Source organism: Oncorhynchus keta, chromosome 21, assembly GCF_023373465.1.
Source record: "Oncorhynchus keta strain PuntledgeMale-10-30-2019 chromosome 21, Oket_V2, whole genome shotgun sequence".
NCBI classification, from domain to species: Eukaryota; Metazoa; Chordata; class Actinopteri; order Salmoniformes; family Salmonidae; genus Oncorhynchus; species Oncorhynchus keta.
In genome coordinates this window covers 5,539,188-5,560,032 of record NC_068441.1, presented here as the reverse complement: position 1 = coordinate 5,560,032, position 20,845 = coordinate 5,539,188, and the positions used below count along the sequence as shown (strand labels likewise).

Genomic DNA, 20,845 nt, shown 5'->3' with positions numbered 1-20,845 from the left:
TTTTTTTTACAAAAGTTGTATGTGGTGCTTTCAAAGTGAATTATATGATATAGACTTTGAAAGGTGACATTTCAGAACCACTTGTCAAACAAAGTTTAAAAGGTATCGGGGTTTCCTCTTAAAAGGAATTTGTACAGGTAATTCTGATAAGCTGTCAAAGTCCTGTTGACCTGAACTTTCTGAAAATGTGCCTTTTGTGATACTAGGCTTTCCAATGATAAATTATTAAAGGGTACACACGAGCAATAACTTTTTTTTTATTCTGACGCTGATTGTCATAGGGTATACACACACGTAAACATGGATTTTGTATTGAAGATATGTGGTAGTGGTGGAGGTAGGGGCCTGAGGGCAGACAGTGTGTTGTGAATGTGTTGGAATGCTTTTAAAATTGTATAACTGCCTTAATTTTGCTGGAACCCAGGAAGAGTAATGGGGATCCATAATAAATACATTCAATGCATTATGAAATAATGATATTAAAATGATTTTAGAGCTTTAGAATGGAAAATCCAACCCCCAAAAAAATAGTGAACATTAAGTTGCTAAAACATAGAAAATATTCCATTGTCTCGGTCAGGTCCACATTGGGTAGATATCAATAGAAAAATAAGAAATGACTAACTGAAATATTGTATTTATATTTTTATTACTTAAGTTTTGATATGAGGACTTTAATTATTATTTTTCTATTTCTTAAAGTCATCATCTCATCTCTGCTCAGACAGTAGCAGCCAGCCAAAGTTATATATGCGCTCCCCATACTATCTTGTACTGTCCTAGATTATGGTCATTGTGGTTAATTACCACGTTTCTGAACTACGTTGAATATTTGCTTGATGAAAACTACTCCCTTCAGCACAGCGTCCCACATTGTTCTTGACTTGATCTCTTGTGAATTATTTGACTTCCATCTAGAAAAACAGCATGTTGGGCTCACAAAAATAAATAAATAATAGAATTCAAGTAATTGAACCAACATAGGTCAATTAGCTGTTTAATAACCGGGAGGGGAAAAAACTACATTTCCGGTAATCGCTCAGCACTAGAGATTTCTCATGTTTCTTCTCTTTCGATCTCTCTCTCTCTCTTACACACACACACACACACACACACACACACACACACACACACACACACACACACACACACACACACACACACACACACACACACACACACACACACACACACACACACACACACACACACACACACACACACACATAATGGGGGAGCGCTTAGAAGAAGACATCCACTCAGCTGCTGAAATGCAAGAGGCTTTACAGAAATTGTGGAAAAGTGGAATTGAATAGGTAAGAACAGCTGGAGAAAAGTTGCTGTGAAAACAGTTTATGAAAGGATTACCTATAGGGCAAGGTCTGAAATAGAAAAACATGTTGTTAAACAAAAGGCCAGGACCAGAGATTACCAATTTCACCAACAGAGCAATCATGTCCATCCTCCCAACAGTTTGGTACGACAGAGAAAGTATGTATGGGGACAGGTTACACTGTTTTGTTAAAAACTGATGGATTGATGTGCACGTGATCGATACCATCTCTCTTTTTAAAGCTCCATAATGGCCATCAAACGCATATTTCTCCTGAGTTACTGCATGACGGTGAGGTGCCTTAGATGGAGGGGATATTTTACATGCTATCTACAGTGTGTACTAACACACAATTGTATAAGCAGTCGTCTATCAAATCAGAGACCTGTCCATCATACGATGCATTCGAAAAGTATTCAGACCACATTTTGCTACGTTACAGCCTTATTCCAGAATTAAATCCATTTTCCCTCAATCTACACATAATACCCCATAATTACAAAGCAAAAACCGTTTTTCAGAAATGTTTGATTAAAAAATATATATATACAGAAATATCCCAGTTACATAAGTATTCAGACGCTTTACTCAGTACTTTGTTGAAGCACCTTTGGCAGTGCTACAGCCTCAAGTCTTCTTGGGTATGATGCTACAAGCTTGGCACACCTGTATTTGGGGAGTTTCTCCCATTCTTATCTGCAGATCTTCTCAGGCTCTGTCAGGTTGGATGGGGAGCGTTGCTGCATAACTATTTCAGGTCTCTCCAGATATGTTCGATCGGGTTCAAGTCCAGGCTCTGGCTGGGCCACTCAAGGACATTCAGAATCTTGTCCCGAAGCCACTCATGTGTTGTCTTGGCTGTGTGCTTAGGGTCGTTGTCTTATTGGAAGGTGAATCTTTGCCCCCAGTCTGAGGTCCTGAGCCCTCTGGAGCAGGTTTTCATCAAGGGGCGGCAGGATAGCCTAGACTAGTAACCAGAAGGCTGCAAGTTCAAACCCCTGAGCTGACAAGGAACAAATCTGTCGTTCTGCCCCTGAACAGGCAGTTAACCCACTGTTCCTAGGCCGTCATTGAAAATAAGAATTTGACTAGTTAAATAAAGGTAAAATAAAAAAAGTATCTCTTGGTACTTTGCTCTGTTCATCTTTCCCTTGATCCTGACTGGTCTCCCAGTCCCTGCCATGGAAAAACATCCCAGCAGCATGACACTGCCACTGCCATGCTTCACCGTATGGATTGTGCCAGGTTTCCTCCAGACGTGACGCTTGGCATTCAGGCCAAAGAGTTCAATCTTGGTTTCATCAGACCAGAGAATCTTGTTTCTCATGGTCTGAGAGTCCTTTAGGTGCCTTTTGGCAAACTCCAAGTGGGATGTCATGTGTCTTTTACTGAGGAATGGCTTCCGTCTGGCCACTCTACCATAAAGGCCTGATTGGTGGACTGCCCATCTACACAGATAAACTCTAGAGCTCTGTCAGAGTGACCATCGGGTTCTTGGTCACCTGAGCAAGGCACTTCTCCCCCGATTGCTCAGTTTGGCCAGGCGGCCAGCTCTAGGAAGAGCCTTGGTGGTTCCAAACTTCTTCCTGTTAAGAATGATGGAGGCCACTGTGTTCTTGGGGACCTTCCATACTGCAGACATTTTTTGATACCCTTTCCCAGATCTATGCCTCGACAAATCCTCTCTCGGAGCTCTATGGACAATTCCTTTGACCTCATGGCTTGGTTTTTGCTCTAACATGCACTGTCAACTGTAGGTAACTTATATAGACAGGTGTGTGCTTTTCCAAATCATGTCCAATCAATTCAATTCACCACAGGTGGACTCCAATCAAGTTGTAGAAACATCAAGGATAATCAAAGGAAACAGGATGCATGCAATTTTTAGTCTCATAGCAAAGGGTCTGAATACAGTGGTCCCTCCTTTAAAAGTTGTGTCATACTGCGGCACGCCTTGAGTGCTGCCGCGGCACGTCATTTAATTCTCAGGCATTTTATCTGTTACTGCAAGATATTGCTAGTTTGACCACCAGAGGGCATCTTTGAGAAGTATTTGATAGTATTCCATATTGGCATTACCAGAGAATTTAAAACCTTTTTTGTAATAACATAGTATATGGGATTGATTTTAAGAAATTTGGCTTAATTAATTTGATTAATATTATGGTTGTTTCTATTCAGAGAAAAACGAAACCCTCAGGGTTTCTATGCGCTGTACGTTATGTCAGGAGTAGGCTACAGGATTGGATGATTCTAAATGGTTTGCCTTCATTAGACAACTTTGTTACAATATTTCTGTAAATCAGTGATATTTATTCCCATAATAATTCATTATGGATCCATAACTAAATCAACATCTGCATTTTGAAATAACATTTTTAATCATTATTTTATTAATGAAATGTGTTATTAGGCTACTTTGCAGTCTAACATACATACTGTAGTAAACATGGGAAAGTGCCTAATTCCTTACATAAGGGAGAGCAGGCCATGTCTGTACTACAGAATGCAGGGCATGCGGGAGACCGGTGTTATGTAAATAAGGTATTTCTGTTTTTTATGTTTGATAAATGTGCAAAACTTTCTAAAAAGCAGTGTACTAATTATTTATAATTACTTATATATTTATAAGCCCCCCGACCATCCGCTCAAGGAAAAATCAGCCCACGGCTCAATATAATCGCGGTACCCTGGTCTACAGTGTCCAAGAGAAGAAGCATGCCTCTAAATTGTTCTGTAATCGGAGAATCCTTTTACACTAGACTAGGCAACACTTACACAGGGCAATTCACCTTTCAATTCATCCTTTCTTGGAGCTTGGCCGTGAGGACAATAGAAGAGTGACATTGACACTTGATCAAAATATGATATTTAATCTCCCTAAACACCTTTCCTTACCTCCAGATACCTGAGCAGGCACAGCGTTTTAAAAACCTGTCATTCATCAGCTTTCTTTGCCATTAGGTGCAACATATCCGGTTAGTGTTTGTCACAGCTACCAACACCAGGAAGCCAAAATAAATGTGCTTACTGCCCATATATTACATAGCCACAATGTGTTCCTAACCACAGAGAGGTATTCTGATACTTTTGTAAATACAGTGTATGTGCACACCCCTTCAAATTCGTGGATTCGGCTGGTTCTGCCACACCCATTACTGGCAGGTGTATAAAATCGAGCGCACAGCCATGCAATCTCCATATACAAATATTAGCAGTAGAATGGCCTTACTGAAGAGCTCAGTGGCTTTCAACGTGGTACCGTCATAGGATGCCACCTTTGCTTTCCAGTCAGTTGGTAAAATGTCTGCCCTGCTAGAGTTGACCCAGTCAACTGTAAGTGCTGTTACTGTGAAGTGGAAATGTCTAGGAGCAACAACGGCTCGGCCGCGAAGTGGTAGGCCACACAAGCTCACATAACGGGACTGCTGAGTGCTGAAGTGTGTATCGTGTAAAAATTGGGTGAAAAAAAATAAACATGAGACATGAGGTTTGGACCATTCGTTTTCTTAGAGAATTATCTGCAAGATACGTTTTTGATTAGACACCCTAGCAGAAGCTATTTGACTTCCACTGAGGATTTAAATTAAACATAGCCTTGCCTGTTGACTTTGACTAGACCAATGTCAAGCTGTTCAGATTCCATGCACTCCTTGTCCTGCGCTGAGAGTGGGTTGTTTGTCCGGGTAATCTATTTTTTGCCTCTTATCTGACTGTGTGCCTGTAGCACAGGCAATTACTGCTGCACAATACACAATGGGCAGAATTCCATCTGCAGAGAGCTTATTCAGTTCTTATCCACACTAGCTATCTTTGTTTCCTATCATGTCCCCCTGTAATCTGAAGGTGTTCAGCCTGGTGCTGACATATAACTTGTCTCTCTCTCTAGGCTCTATTTTAACAAACAACGGAATGGTAAATCTTAGCGCTGGCAGTAGGGTTATAGGTTGGAGAATTTTTCACAACTGAAATTAAGGGTGCAGTAGCTGGCCGTGGTGTGAAAGGGCTGGGTTTTGATGAATAAACAAGTTGTGGGTGTGTCAAGGCTTGGCTCCTCACTGGCCAATCAGAACGTGCTCCATGGCTAAATATGTTGAGTATTTACTGAATTTTATGTATTGCTTTGTCTTCAACTCCAATTCCAATGTAAGTCCATGATAGCCTAGTTCATTAAACAGCCTGCCCCATATTTGCTATATATGTTGAACAGATTTGCAGTACACATTGTTCTAATTGCATTGCGTCAATATTGAAATACATTGTTAAACATTGGCCAAGATATAATGCTACATGCTATGTTCTGACAGAAATACTGTGTGTCTGAATACAGAAACCCTCCATCTTGCTCCCTGAAAAAAAGGGCCAAAGTTGAAAGACCGAGAAAAAAACGGAAATGTCTGACTGTTTTGCTAGTCATGTTTTGTTGACTGTGTTTCCTATACTGGACAACTTGTTACATCTGTTGATAAGTCACTGATAATAGTCTGACAATCTTTATCATGTCATTACATTAAGATATAAGGTCGGAATCGTAGCTAAATTCAATCAAATTCACGACTTTTTAAAAACTACAGTATGTTTAACCCTTTATCATGTTTGGCTTCTTGATGGATTTGTCCAAAATCTTTTAAAACGTTACTTTTCTATCCGTGTATTTATGGCAGTGTAAGTTGCCGTTTTATAAAATATTAAGCATGAATTAGTTCAATTAGACATTGAACTTGAACCCTGTAAGAATCCTGGCTCTAGCTGTCGGACAGTTTTTTTTTATGCGTAACATTTAGTTTCTCCTTATGTTACATAGTGAAAACAGTTTGTATAGGCACACTAATTCAAAATCATAAATGCGATAGCAAAATCAAATGCTTCTAACAGAAAGAGTCACCTTACCTGATACTTAAAACCTAAATCGATACTGTCATTAACTTGGTTTTTCAATAATTATGCATAATACTGGACAAGCATTTGGGTTCCAGCTGATTAATTACACCGTGATATTTTCACACATCATCATCTGTTCCAGGAAGGAATTTTCGGAACGACAGTCAAGTGACGAACAGCTGTTGTGAACAGCCCAAGTGCTGGGAAAAACGCGATTCCTATTAATTATTCTGGATATAATGACAAAAAAATGACAGCCTAGTGGGCTTATTCACAATATGATCTGATAATGAAATAACATGATAAATACATATTTAAACAATACTACAAGAGGCTTGAAGTAGCTTATTTGAACTTTTGAGCTCAGAAATTCAAGTACCGGAAAATCTAAATTTTCCCAATTTGGTGCGTGAAAAGTCCTTGTAATTATTGTAGCCAATTTATAAGTTTGCCTGCTCCCTTATAATTATCCGTGATAAAAAAATATTAATCCGTTTTTGTGAAAAATTTGTTTTTCATTTGTTTCCCGCCACTTCAATTGAAGGATATTGTGGTAAAACCACGTGTGCTTATTATGACGACATCTAATGTTGGCTTCAACTTGGCTTTCCATACAAATCCTTCCATTAAAAACCGATCACTTTCTCATGATAAAAACAGCGATGGTGACATTCAAAGGGTGAGATTAATGCAACTGTTATTAATATAGTTGGTTCAGAGTTTTAGTTTCCCGGAAGCTCCCCAAAATGTAGTTCTTTCAACTTTGGCCCTTTTTTCAGGGGGTGAGATGGTGTGCAAATTGAGGATTTCTGTATTCAGGCACACAGTATTTCTGCCAGAACATTGGCCAAGATGACGAAAGAGGTACTGTACAGCCAAGCTTTGTCAGCAGATGTTACAGTAACATCTTTACGCCCATCACAGGGCATAAGACTCCGCTGTTGTAAGGGATTTCCTCCTCTTCTTCCAAAGAGGAGAGGCGAGAAGGATCGGAGGACCAATATGCGGCGTGGTAAGTGTCCATGGTTCTTTTAATAAGAAATACAGACGGGAGACTCTGGCGGCTCATGACAGACGGGAGACTCTAGCAGCTCTGGACAGACAGGAACACCTGTAGGGAGGAGACAAAGAGACAGCCTGGTGCGTGAGGCTGCCACAGGACCAATCAGGCTGGGGTGACCTCCAGGAGTCTTGGTGTTAGGAGGAGGCACCTGAAGGACCGGGCTGTGGGGGAGCACTGGAGCTCTGGTGCGCAGCCTTGGCACCACTCCCCCAGGCTGGATAACTACTCTAGCCCGGACCCTCCAGAGTGCAGGCACAGGTTGATCTAGTGCCTACTACGTGCACCTCTCCCTTAGGCTCCACTCCCACATTTGCCCGGCACAAGCGGAGCACCCTCCCAGTGCCCCGGAGACACAGCACGCAGAGCCGGCGCAGGATACCCTGGACCAAAACGCTGAGCAGGCACCATACGCCCTGGCTGGATGCCCACACTCGCATGACACTCTCAGGGGGTTGCCCTATAGAGCACCGGGCTATGGGCACGTACTGGCGACACTGTGCGCCTAACCGCATAACACGGTGCCTGACCAGTAACCCGCTGCTTATAATAAGCACGAGGAGTGAGCTCAGGTCTGCTACCTGGCTTAGCCCCACACCTCGTGTGCCTCCCCCCAAAATCATTTGGGGCTGCCTCTCGTACCTGTCGCGCTGCCATGCTGCCTCCTCATATCGCCGCCGCTCAGCTTTCGCTGCCTCCAGCTCTGCTTTGGGGCGGCGATATTCCCCAGCCTGTGCTCAGGGTCCTTCTCTGTTCAAAATCTCCTCCCATGTCCAGGAGTCCTGTGATGCTGGCCGTTGTTGTTGCTGCTGTCGTCGCTGTCTGTTACCACACTGCTTGGTCCTTGGTTGGTGGGTGTTTCTGTAAGGGATTTCCTCCTCTTCTTCCGAAGAGGAGAGGCGAGAAGGATCGGAGGACCAATGCGGCGTGGTAAGTGTCCATGGTTCTTTTAATAAGAAATACTTAACATGAACACAACTGAATACAAAAACAATAAACGTGAAACGAACGAAAACCAAAACAGTACCGTGTGGTGAAAAAACACAGACACGGAAACAAACACCCACAAACAAACAGTGAAACCCAGGCTACCTAAGTATGATTCTCAATCAGAGACAACCAGGCTACCTAAGTATGATTCTCAATCAGAGACAACTAATGACACCTGCCTCTGATTGAGAACCATACTAGGCCGAAACATAGAAATCCCAAAATCATTTTTTTTTTAAACATAGACTGCCCACCCCAACTCACGCCCTGACCATACTAAATAATGACAAAACAAAGGAAATAAAGGTCAGAATGTGACAGCTGTGGGATATCACAGGACATATGACTCCAGTGTGGGACATCACAGGACGTAAGACTCCGCTGTGGGATATCACAGGACATATGACTCCAGTGTGGGACATCACAGGACGTAAGACTCCGCTGTGGGATATCACAGGACATATGACTCCAGTGTGGGACATCACAGGACGTAAAACTCCGCTGTGGGATATCACAGGACATATGACTCCAGTGTGGAACATCACAGGACGTAAGACTCCGCTGTGGGATATCACAGGACATATGACTCCAGTGTGGAACATCACAGGACGTAAGACTCCGCTGTGTGATATCACAGGACATATGACTCCAGTGTGGGACATTACAGGACGTAAGACTCCGCTGTGGGATATCACAGGACATACGACTCCAGTGTGGGACATCACAGGACGTAAAACTCCGCTGTGGGATATCACAGGACATATGACTCCAGTGTGGGACATCACAGGACGTAAGACTCCGCTGTGGGATATCACAGGACATATGACTCCAGTGTGGGACATCACAGGACGTAAGACTCCGCTGTGGGACATCACAGGACGTAAGACTCCGCTGTGGGACATCACAGGACGTAAGACTCCGCTGTGGGACATCACAGGACGTAAGACTCCGCTGTGGGACATCACAGGACGTAAGACTCCGCTGTGGGACATCACAGGACGTATGACTCCGCTGTGGGACATCACAGGACATATGACTCCAGTGTGGGACATCACAGGACATATGACTCCATTGTGGTTCCCTCTCGGCAAACCGGGAACGTATGCGACTCAGGACCCTGGGAAGTAATTTACTCCATATTTCCATATTTTCTTTGGCTTTGTTTTGAGCACCTTGAAGGGTTCCAATGTAGATCATCATGCAAATAGGCATGTTCAGCAGAAGTGAAAACATTGGTTGTTTTTGTTTACAGCACTGTGATTGGTAGGAATGTGTGGTATCGTAGATACAGTACTTTGTTTTGTTGAGTCTCCTGCAAAATACTTAATCTCTACAAGTTAGCGTGCTGTTGTTCTTTCAGCACTGCAGTTGAAAGGAGTGTCATCTTGTAGTGTACCAACAAATTTGAGGTTGGGATAAGAATCAGCAATAACGGGCCTCCTGAGTGGCGCAGTGGTCTAAGGCACTGCATCGCAGTGCTAGCTAGAGATCCTGGTTCGAGTCCAGGTTCTGTCGCAGCTGAGCGTGACCGGGAGCCCCATGAGGCGGCGCACAATTGGCCCAGCGTCGTCGAGGTTAGGGGAGGGTTTGGCCGGCAGGGATGTTCTTGTCCCATTGCGCTCTAGCGACCCCTGTGGCGGGCCAGGCGCAATGCATGCTGACACAATCGTCCAATGTACAGCGTTTCCTCCGACACATCGGTGCGGTTGGTTAAGCGGGCGTTGTGTCAAGAAGCAGTGCGGCTTGACTGGGTCGTGTTTCGGAGGATGCACGGCTCTCGACCTTCGCCGTACAGGAGTTGCAGCAATGAGACAAGACTGTAACTACCAATTATATACCATTAAAAAGGGTTAAAAACGTTTAGTTTTTTTAAAGAATCGGCAATAACAAGAAGGTTACCCAGGGTAGGCTACTGTTATTGTTCACAACATGCATTGTACGGCCATGATGTCATCTTCCCTGGGACCAGAATACTTTACTGATGGTTAAATTTGGGGTTTGAGTGCTAACAGGAGGGTAGTATTGAGATCAGACATGAGAAAAGTACAAGATAATTATGATATGACACAGATAACATGGGATTCAGAGAGTATGTGGCCATACTGTGCATGTTGGAATAGCCTACTGGATAACAATCTAATGGCACTACTAAGACAATGAAGCCAAACATACACTATATATACAAAAGTATGTGGACTCCCCTTCAAATTAGTGGATTCGGCTATTTCAGCCACACCCATTGCTGACAGGTGTATACAAGCGAGCACACAGCCATGCAATCTCCATAAATCTCTAAGATCTGTTCGTGGGGAGCTTCATGAAATGGGTTCCATATGGCCAAACAGCTGCACACAAGCCTAAGATCAACATGCGCAATGCCAAGTGTCGGCTGGAGTGGTGTAAAGCTCGCGCCATTTGACTCTGGAGCAGTGGAAACACATTTTCTGGAGTGATGCATCACGCTGGGTTTGGCGGATGCCAGGAGAACGCCACCTGCCCCAATACATCGTGCCAAATGTAAAGTTTGGTGGAGGAGGAATAATGGTCTGGGAGTGTTTTTCATGGTCCAGGCTAGGGCTGTGATGGTCATGACATATTGTCAAGCAAATAACTGCCCGTCTTATGGCAATTGTTCTACTACTTCCGGGTTGGAGCGAGCGGTCGCATCGCACTTCGCACCGCAGGTTGTATAACTTTTTCATTACATTTCATTATAGTACAACGGTTGATTTGTCTAATCTTAGCAATTTCTTCTTAGCTAGCTACATAGCCGTCCTTGTATCAGAGATAATTGCATAATTATCGTATTTCGTCGCCCTAACGTAGCCTTCACTGCTATTCGCCCAGGAGCTAGCAACGCTAGCTAACGCCCACAGATTAGCATCACTGTAGTGCTATTCACTCAACTGAACGACTTGATTAGTTTAGTGTTAGCTAGCTACATAGCTGTCTTTGTTTCCAAGATAATTGTGTAGTTTAGAGTGTGTAGTCTTGGAGTGATTATCTTAATTCACTGAGGTTCGCTAGCCAGCTATTTGTCGTCCTTAACGTAGGAGACACTGCTAGCTAGCCAACAGCTAACAGCTAACAGCTAGCCAACGTCACCACACACACGTCTACTGAATCGAATTCAACAACCCGGTCAGGTAGTATCACATTTTCATTTCATTTCATTACAGTACAACGGTTTGATTTGTTTGATCGTAGCTAGCTACTTAGCTAGCTACATAGCCGTCTTTGTTTCAAAGATAATTGTGTAGTCTAGAGCGATTTCCTAGGTTAGCTAGCCAGCTATTGTCGTTCTTTTAACGCAACGTAACGTAAACAACACTGCTAGCTAGCCAGCTAGCCCCGAATAGTAGCACTGTAGAAACTATTACACTCAACGGAACAACTTGATTAGTGTAGTGTCAACAACGCAGCTACTGCCAGCTAGCCTACTTCAGCAGTACTGTATCATTTTAATCATTTTAGTCAATAAGATTCTTGCTACGTAAGCTTAACTTTCTGAACATTCGAGACGTGTAGTCCACTTGTCATTCCAATCTCCTTGCATTAGCGTAGCCTCTTCTGTAGCCTGTCAACTATGTGTCTGTCTATCCCTGTTCTCTCCTCTCTGCACAGACCATACAAACGCTCCACACCGCGTGGCCGCGGCCACCCTAATCTGGTGGTCCCAGCGCGTACGACCCACGTGGAGTTCCAGGTCTCCGGTAGCCTCTGGAACTGCCGATCTGCGGCCAACAAGGCAGAGTTCATCTCAGCCTATGCCTCCCTCCAGTCCCTCGACTTCTTGGCACTGACGGAAACATGGATCACCACAGATAACACTGCTACTCCTACTGCTCTCTCCTCGTCCGCCCACGTGTTCTCGCACACCCCGAGAGCTTCTGGTCAGCGGGGTGGTGGCACCGGGATCCTCATCTCTCCCAAGTGGTCTTTCTCTCTTTCTCCCCTTACCCATCTGTCTATCGCCTCCTTTGAATTCCATGCTGTCACAGTTACCAGCCCTTTCAAGCTTAACATCCTTATCATTTATCGCCCTCCAGGTTCCCTTGGAGAGTTCATCAATGAGCTTGATGCCTTGATTAGCTCCTTTCCTGAGGACGGCTCACCTCTCACAGTTCTGGGCGACTTTAACCTCCCCACGTCTACCTTTGACTCATTCCTCTCTGCCTCCTTCTTTCCACTCCTTTCCTCTTTTGACCTCACCCTCTCACCTTCCCCCCCTACTCACAAGGCAGGCAATACGCTTGACCTCATCTTTACTAGATGCTGTTCTTCCACTAACCTCATTGCAACTCCTCCAAGTCTCCGACCACTACCTTGTATCCTTTTCCCTCTCGCTCTCATCCAACACTTCCCACACTGCCCCTACTCGGATGGTATCGCGCCGTCCAAACCTTCGCTCTCTCTCCCCCGCTACTCTCTCCTCTTCCATCCTATCATCTCTTCCCTCTGCTCAAACTTTCTCCAACCTATCTCCTGATTCTGCCTCCTCAACCCTCCTCTCCTCCCTTTCTGCATCCTTTGACTCTCTATGTCCCCTATCCTCCAGGCCGGCTCGGTCCTCCCCTCCCGCTCCGTGGCTCGACGACTCATTACGAGCTCACAGAACAGGGCTCCGGGCAGCCGAGCGGAAATGGAGGAAAACTCGCCTCCCTGCGGACCTGGCATCCTTTCACTCCCTCCTCTCTACATTTTCCTCCTCTGTCTCTGCTGCTAAAGCCACTTTCTACCATTCTAAATTCCAAGCATCTGCCTCTAACCCTAGGAAGCTCTTTGCCACCTTCTCCTCCCTCCTGAATCCCCCCTCCTCCCTCTCTGCAGATGACTTCGTCAACCATTTTGAAAAGAAGGTCGACGACATCCGATCCTCGTTTGCTAAGTCAAACGACACCGCTGGTTCTGCTCACACTGCCCTACCCTATGCTCTGACCTCTTTCTCCCCTCTCTCTCCAGATGAAATCTCGCGTCTTGTGACGGCCGGCCGACCAACAACCTGCCCGCTTGACCCTATCCCCTCCTCTCTTCTCCAGACCATTTCCGGAGACCTTCTCCCTTACCTCACCTCGCTCATCAACTCATCCCTGACCGCTGGCTACGTCCCTTCCGTCTTCAAGTGAGCGAGAGTTGCACCCCTTCTGAAAAAACCTACACTCGATCCCTCCGATGTCAACAACTACAGACCAGTATCCCTTCTCTCTTTTCTCTCCAAAACTCTTGAGCGTGCCGTCCTTGGCCAGCTCTACCGCTATCTCTCTCAGAATGACCTTCTTGATCCAAATCAGTCAGGTTTCAAGACTAGTCATTCAACTGAGACTGCTCTTCTCTGCATCACGGAGGCGCTCCGCACTGCTAAAGCTAACTCTCTCTCCTCTGCTCTCATCCTTCTAGACCTATCGGCTGCCTTCGATACTGTGAACCATCAGATCCTCCTCTCCACCCTCTCCGAGTTGGGCATCTCCGGCGCGGCCCACGCTTGGATTGCGTCCTACCTGACAGGTCGCTCCTACCAGGTGGCGTGGCGAGAATCTGTCTCCTCACCACGCGCTCTCACCACTGGTGTCCCCCAGGGCTCTGTTCTAGGCCCTCTCTTATTCTCGCTATACACCAAGTCACTTGGCTCTGTCATAACCTCACATGGTCTCTCCTATCATTGCTATGCAGACGACACACAATTAATCTTCTCCTTTCCCCCTTCTGATGACCAGGTGGCGAATCGCATCTCTGCATGTCTGGCAGACATATCAGTGTGGATGACGGATCACCACCTCAAGCTGAACCTCAGCAAGACGGAGCTCCTCTTCCTCCCGGGGAAGGACTGCCCGTTCCATGATCTCGCCATCACGGTTGACAACTCCATTGTGTCCTCCTCCCAGAGCGCTAAGAACCTTGGCGTGATCCTGGACAACACCCTGTCGTTCTCAACTAACATCAAGGCGGTGTCCCGTTCCTGTAGGTTCATGCTCTACAACATCCGCAGAGTACGACCCTGCCTCACACAGGAAGCGGCGCAGGTCCTAATCCAGGCACTTGTCATCTCCCGTCTTGATTACTGCAACTCGCTGTTGGCTGGGCTCCCTGCCTGTGCCATTAAACCCCTACAACTCATCCAGAACGCCGCAGCCCGTCTGGTCTTCAACCTTCCCAAGTTCTCTCACGTCACCCCGCTCCTCCGCTCTCTCCACTGGCTTCCAGTTGAAGCTCGCATCCGCTACAAGACCATGGTGCTTGCCTACGGAGCTGTGAGGGGAACGGCACCTCAGTACCTCCAGGCTCTGATCAGGCCCTACACCCAAACAAGGGCACTGCGTTCATCCACCTCTGGCCTGCTCGCCTCCCTACCACTGAGGAAGTACAGTTCCCGCTCAGCCCAGTGAAAACTGTTCGCTGCTCTGGCCCCCCAATGGTGGAACAAACTCCCTCACGACGCCAGGACAGCGGAGTCAATCACCACCTTCCGGAGACACCTGAAACCCTACCTCTTCAAGGAATACCTAGGATAGGGTAAGTAATCCTTCTCACCCCCCCCTAAAAAGATTTAGATGCACTATTGTAAAGTGGCTGTTCCACTGGATGTCATAAGGTGTATGCACCAATTTGTAAGTCGCTCTGGATAAGAGCGTCTGCTAAATGACTTAAATGTAAATGTAAATGTAATTGACCGTTAATTAACATACACATTTAGCATCTCCAGGCATCCACGCACAGCCTACAAGCCACTGATGCAGACCTTTGGAACAGCTACATTTAAAAAAGTCCAATAAATCCATAGCCTACACCATCAAAATTAATCCATTATGAATTTTAGACTAGTCTATTTCAGAAGAACAGAATAGCATACTCCTTGTCCTTATGTTAAGCCCTGATCTGGCTAAGCCATATGGCTGAGGGCTACACTAGTTAATTTAGCAGACGAGATTTGTTTAGAATTCCGTTGCATTTTATATTAATTTATAGTATGAAGAATACAATTGAACATAGCTATATAAAATAGAAAGGATCTTTTCTCCAAAATATTTTTGAGGGAGTGTGCACAAACTTCTATTCTGTGTTGAGCGGTTAATTTAGAGTTATTTATGCAACTTTATTTGTGATTAAAAACATACAGCCAAACATTTGCATTTTCAAAATAATGTTTATTTGACCCCCTTTTCTCCACAATTTCGTGGTATCCAATTGTTAGTAGTTACTATCTTGTCTCATCGCTACAACTCCCGTACGGGCTCGGGAGAGACGACGGTCGAAAGCCATGCGTCTTCAAAAACACAACCCAACCAAGCCGCACTGCTTCTTAACACAGTGCGTATCCAACCCGAAAGCCAGCCGCACCAATATGTCGGAGGAAACACTGTGCACCTGGCGACCTGGTTAGCGTGCACTGTGCCCGGCATAGGAGTCGCTAGTGTGCGATGAGACAAGGATATCCTTACCGGCCAAACCCTCCCTAACCCGGACAACGCTAGGCCAATTGTGCGTTGCACAACGGACCTCCCGGTCGGCTGCGACAGAGCCTGGGCTTGAACCCAGAAGCAGTGCCCTAGACCACTGTGCCACCCAGGAGGCCAATGTTTGCATTTTTAATACATTTTACGGCTGCATGATGCGTCTCTAATGATGAATTGAAAAAAGTTGCATGAAAGGAATGAGCTCTGCTTTGTTTCTTGCGCAGGCTATACCCACATCATCAGTCCAAAGATGTGGCAAAAGGGCTTAAGGACAACAAAGTCAAGGTATTGGAGTCGACATCACAAAGCCCTGATTTCAATCCTATAGAAAATTTGTGGGCAAAACTGAAAAATCGTGTGCGATTAAGGAGGCCTACAAACCTGACTCAGTTACAAGAGCTCTGTCAGGAGGAATGGGCCACAATTAAACCAACTTATTGTGGGAGATTTGTGGAAGGCTACCCAAAAAATTTGACCCCATTTAAAGGCAATGTAAACTTCTGACCCACTGGGAATGTGATGAAAGAAATAAAAGTTTAAATAAATCATTCTCTCTTCTATTATACTGACATTTCACATTCTTAAAATAAAGTGGGGATCCTAACTGACCTAAAACATGGAATTTTTACTCAGATTAAATGTCAGGAATTGTGAATAATTGAGTTTAAATGTATTTGGCTAAGGTGTATGTAAACTTCCGACTTCAACTGTACATGAGGTGTGCGACTATGATTTGAAAAAGGTCGCAAAAAAAGGGATGCACAGTTTCTTGCCTTACTGAACACATGCTGGGCGTCATTCACAAGTGATAGTTTAATATTGTCACCCATCAGATTGTTCTTGATTTCATATTTTCTTTACATATACAATATATACAGTACCTATGGAAAGTATTCAGACCCCTTGACTTTTTCCACATTTTGTTACGTTACAGCCTTATTCTAAAATGTATTAAATATATTGTTTTACCCATCAATCTACACGCAATACCTCATAATGACAAAGCAAAAACAGGTTTTTATACATTTTTGCTAAATTATAAAAAATAAAAAATGAAATATCACATTTACATTAGTATTCAGACCTTTAACTCAGTACTTTGTTGAAGCACCTTTAGCAGCTATTACAGCATTGACTCTTCTTGGATATGAACTCCAAGTGGGCTGTCATGTGCCTTTTACTGAGGAGTTGCTTCCGACTGGCCACTCGCAGAGATGGGTGTCCTTCTGGAAGGTTCTCCTATCTAGCCAGCTCTTGGAAGAGCCTTGGTGGTTCCAAACTTCTTCCATTTAAGAATAATGGATGCCACTGTGTTCTTGGGGACCTTCAATGCTCCAGAAATGTTTTGGTACCCTTCCCCAGAATTGTGCATTTACACAATCCTATCTCGGAGTTCTATAGACAATTCCTTCGACCTCATGGCTTGATTTTTGCTCTGACATACACTGTCAATTGTGAGACCTTATAGGTCAGGTGTGTGCCTTTCCACAGGTGTGTGCCTTTAAAAAATCATGTCCAATCAATTGAATGTACCACAGGTGGACTCCAATCAAGTTGTAGAAGTATCTCAAGGATTATAAATGGGAAACAGGATGCACCTGAGCTCAATTTCCAGTCTCATGGCAAAGGGTATGAATACTTATCTAAATAAGGTATTTCTGTTTTTATTTTGAATAAATTTGCTAAACTTTCTAAAAACATGTTTTCGCTTTGTCATAGTGGGCTATTGTGTGTAGATTGATGAGGGGGAAAACTATTTTGTTTGGGGTAAGTTTCTCAAAAACAAGTGAAATCTGAAAAAGAAGTGTCTGGACCTTTCTATAACATGCCATTTTACATCAGAAATAGAGATTTGGCTGTAAAATAGAGATTTGGCTGTAAAAAAAAAAGAAATATTTTCCATTAAGCTACCCCAGTAACCCCTTAACCACTTTGCTTTGAAAAAGAAGGCCTTTCAACACAAATGTTTTGAAACCTTTGATTGATTGGAATACTTGATTGGTTAGAAATGCAGCCTTCTGCTTCTCCTGTAGACTGTATGGAAGACAACACAGAAGAAACAGTAAGGACACCTTGATCAGCACCAGGTACACAAATTAGAAGAGAGCTCTGAACTCATTCTGTGACCATGAGAAAAACGCTATGCGCTAAGCTACTAGGGTGTCTTGGAAGAGTTTTAGTAGTAGTGTAGGGCCTTGGAGACATTGTAGAGCAACTGCAAACTGAGATTCAGGAGAGGCGGGAGTACCTTGATTTCTTCATGGCAGTCACTGCATTTTTAGGTTTTAACAACAAATTTTGCAGGTGAGGTGAAAAAGACTGAAATTACTATCAATTTTCTTTTATACGTTTGCAATTTTTACACCCAGGACAGGATGAGAGAGGAGGTTAGACAAATGATACAGCAACATAGAAGACTAAGAGACAGCAACAGAAGAGGGCAGACAAGAAAGACAGCAACAGACGACACAGAGAAAGTGATGGAGAGAGACAGAGGCGGGGTGAGCACAGAGTAGACTGTATCACTTAACGCCGCTCTATGGATTCTAATTACTGCATGGTGTGTGTTTTTGTGTCCGTGTGTGAGGGAGAGTGTGAGGACATTCTGTGGGATTCTTTAATCAGTTTGGCCCTAAAAGACAGGTCAGTCTGTTTTAAGTTGTTGAGTAGTATGAAGGTTTTTGGCAATACATTTAGATGCACTGAATGTGCTCCAGAGTATAGAGAGAGACCCACAATAGCTACTGTAATTTATTAGTGGCAGCATATGCTGTGGTAGGTGGGAAGGTGCAAGTTTGCAAGTTACCTGAAAAATATCTAATCTCTCAATGTTTTAATCTCTCAATCTCTTTTAATCTTTAGCTATTGAAATTCCTTATTTTTTTGCCAGGGGAGGATGCCCCCGGAGGCCCCTACTGGTTTTGGGTTAAGCCCTCAATGTCTAAAAATCCTAGCAACTACCCTGCTGTCAATCTGTAAAATTCCTGACAAATCCCTGTCAAAATCACTCTCCAGCATACATACTGGTTGTGTAATAAAGCTGTTCTGAACATAATATTGATTGACTTGATGACTCATCCATGTTCATTTTTACCTAAGCAGATTCAGAACCACATTGATGAATGAATGGACTTGATTGAAATATCTGCTTGATCGAAAGCTCTATTGCACTAGGATAATTGCTTTTGGTTCCCTGCTACACGAATTATGTTATTTATGCAGCGTTGGCAGAGAAAGCTCAGCATCAGAAGACAGTCGACCACACAGCAGTTTACGTAAATAAAAAAAATGTGCGCGCTGCTGATTAACACCCTACCCGTGGCAAGAGACGAGGTGGTGATGGATTTGTGATGCTTGTTTGGTGTATGACAATTAAACCCATTACGCTACCACATATCAAAATTGCGGGAAATTCTAATAAAGAGTTTGAAGCACTCAGCCTAGAAACAGCTCAACAAGGAACGCACACTGGCTATCCGTCCATCCGGACAAACAAAGGATTGAGAATAAACGGCAACCCTTACCTAGTAAGAGCAGTTTTACCTCCCTTGCTGCCTTCTCTCCATCCTCGCGGAGATTTTTATCAATCATCTTTGATCTCTCCACAGCAGCTTTGTCTTCTGCACTTAATGTACAACCCATGTTTCCAAAAGCACGCGCGCACTGACGGCCGGCGCAAGGATTCTTGAACGATTTCGTCTTGACTTCTGTTTGATATGCCTACACAAGAGAAACGGTTATCCAAAATACTTGCCGGCCCGTTCAAGAGACGTGATTGTGCGAATTTGCTATACTAAATAGAGGATGTCTAGTTGTATGGCACGCATAAAATGTCCAGAAAAAAGTCAGTCCTCGGCTGCGTTATTCTGAGTGATGTAAACTAACGTTCCATCAATATATCCTGTCCGTCGCAGAGCAATCTTCTTGGAGGTCAAAGAATGCCGCAGAAAGTTGCAGTCAAATCTCGAGTGGCTACGCGAATTGGTTATGTAGTGTTGACCGTTTGTAATCAATATGATCAATTCTGACAGCCTCACCGATACAATCAATCTTATTCCTCGTTCCTACGTTTCTTCCGACCAAGTGAAGGTAAGGTGGAATCCAATCACATGGACGAGCGACTGCGCTCCCAGACTCACCCGCGCAGTCAAGTAAACATAGCTATCCAGTGGAAATCTGGAGAAACTGCTGGTGCACTTCAGCTGCCAACCTGCCGCCTGCTTTCTAAGGGGATTTGTTGGCACCCTTTCTGCTCCCAGTTGATATGTGACGTCGTAGATCTTAGACAATTGTTATTGTCTAACCACCCGTTGTGAAGTTTTCTGCAGAAATGCAATAGGCCTACTGTATTTAAATGTCCAACGCATCTGTTTGTATCTCAATATCAAATCATTTCTGGGTTGTTTTCATTGAAAATTGTCAAAAATAAACCAAAACAGCTTCTTCGAAGGGCAATTTATCAGGCAAGAATTTAGCAAGGACTGTCTGGGTGTGGTCTGACTGGGGAAGGGCGAACTGAAAAATAGCTGTTTTTGGCGGAGAGGTTTAAAACACATTATTTTTGGTCTATTAACTAATTTATTAACTAAATGGCTGTTTAAAAGGCCTGGTTATCTAGGAATCCAGGTGTTTCTCTCTCCAGATAACTAAGAAATGTGTGCATATATGTAAATGAACATGGGATGTGATGACAATAAAACGTGTGCACTAGCTATAGACTGCACTAAAAATAGGCCACTCACTTTACATTAAGTGGCCTACAATTGTATTGTAGGCTAGTTACATAGGCGTTATAGAGTGTAATACAGTGCAGGCTAATATATAGGCTAATGGGTACATTGATGGATTTTGACAGTGTAATAAGATAAGTGTAATAACACAAACAACATTTTAAACTGATGGATGTATTCTTCTTGGTTTCTTTGGTATCCAAACTATTCACATATGATTTCATATTCAAAAGCCTATTCATGAACACACATTTTATAACATCACTAACTACTTAACAAGATAACACCCTTTCATACTGCCATCAGCTAAGAAATGCTCTGTTGAAGGGACCCTCAAGCTGATTTTAGTCTGTTTCATGTGGGCCTACAGGGAACAGTTTGTACTCTCCAAAATTGTGTC

General features: G+C 44.0%; 1 protein-coding gene across 1 annotated transcript in view; it reads right to left on the bottom strand.

Annotated features, from left to right (window-relative positions):
• LOC118399830 (guanine nucleotide-binding protein G(i) subunit alpha-2-like) overlaps positions 1 to 20,111 on the bottom strand; it is a 162,653-nt gene extending 142,542 nt beyond the window's left edge. The window contains exon 1 of the mRNA XM_052473253.1: positions 19,240 to 20,111. Within this exon, the coding sequence (XP_052329213.1) occupies positions 19,240 to 19,357 (118 nt within the window). The 5' untranslated portion in view covers positions 19,358 to 20,111. The remainder of the gene's footprint in view (positions 1 to 19,239) is intronic.
• Positions 20,112 to 20,845: the final 734 nt, after the last annotated feature.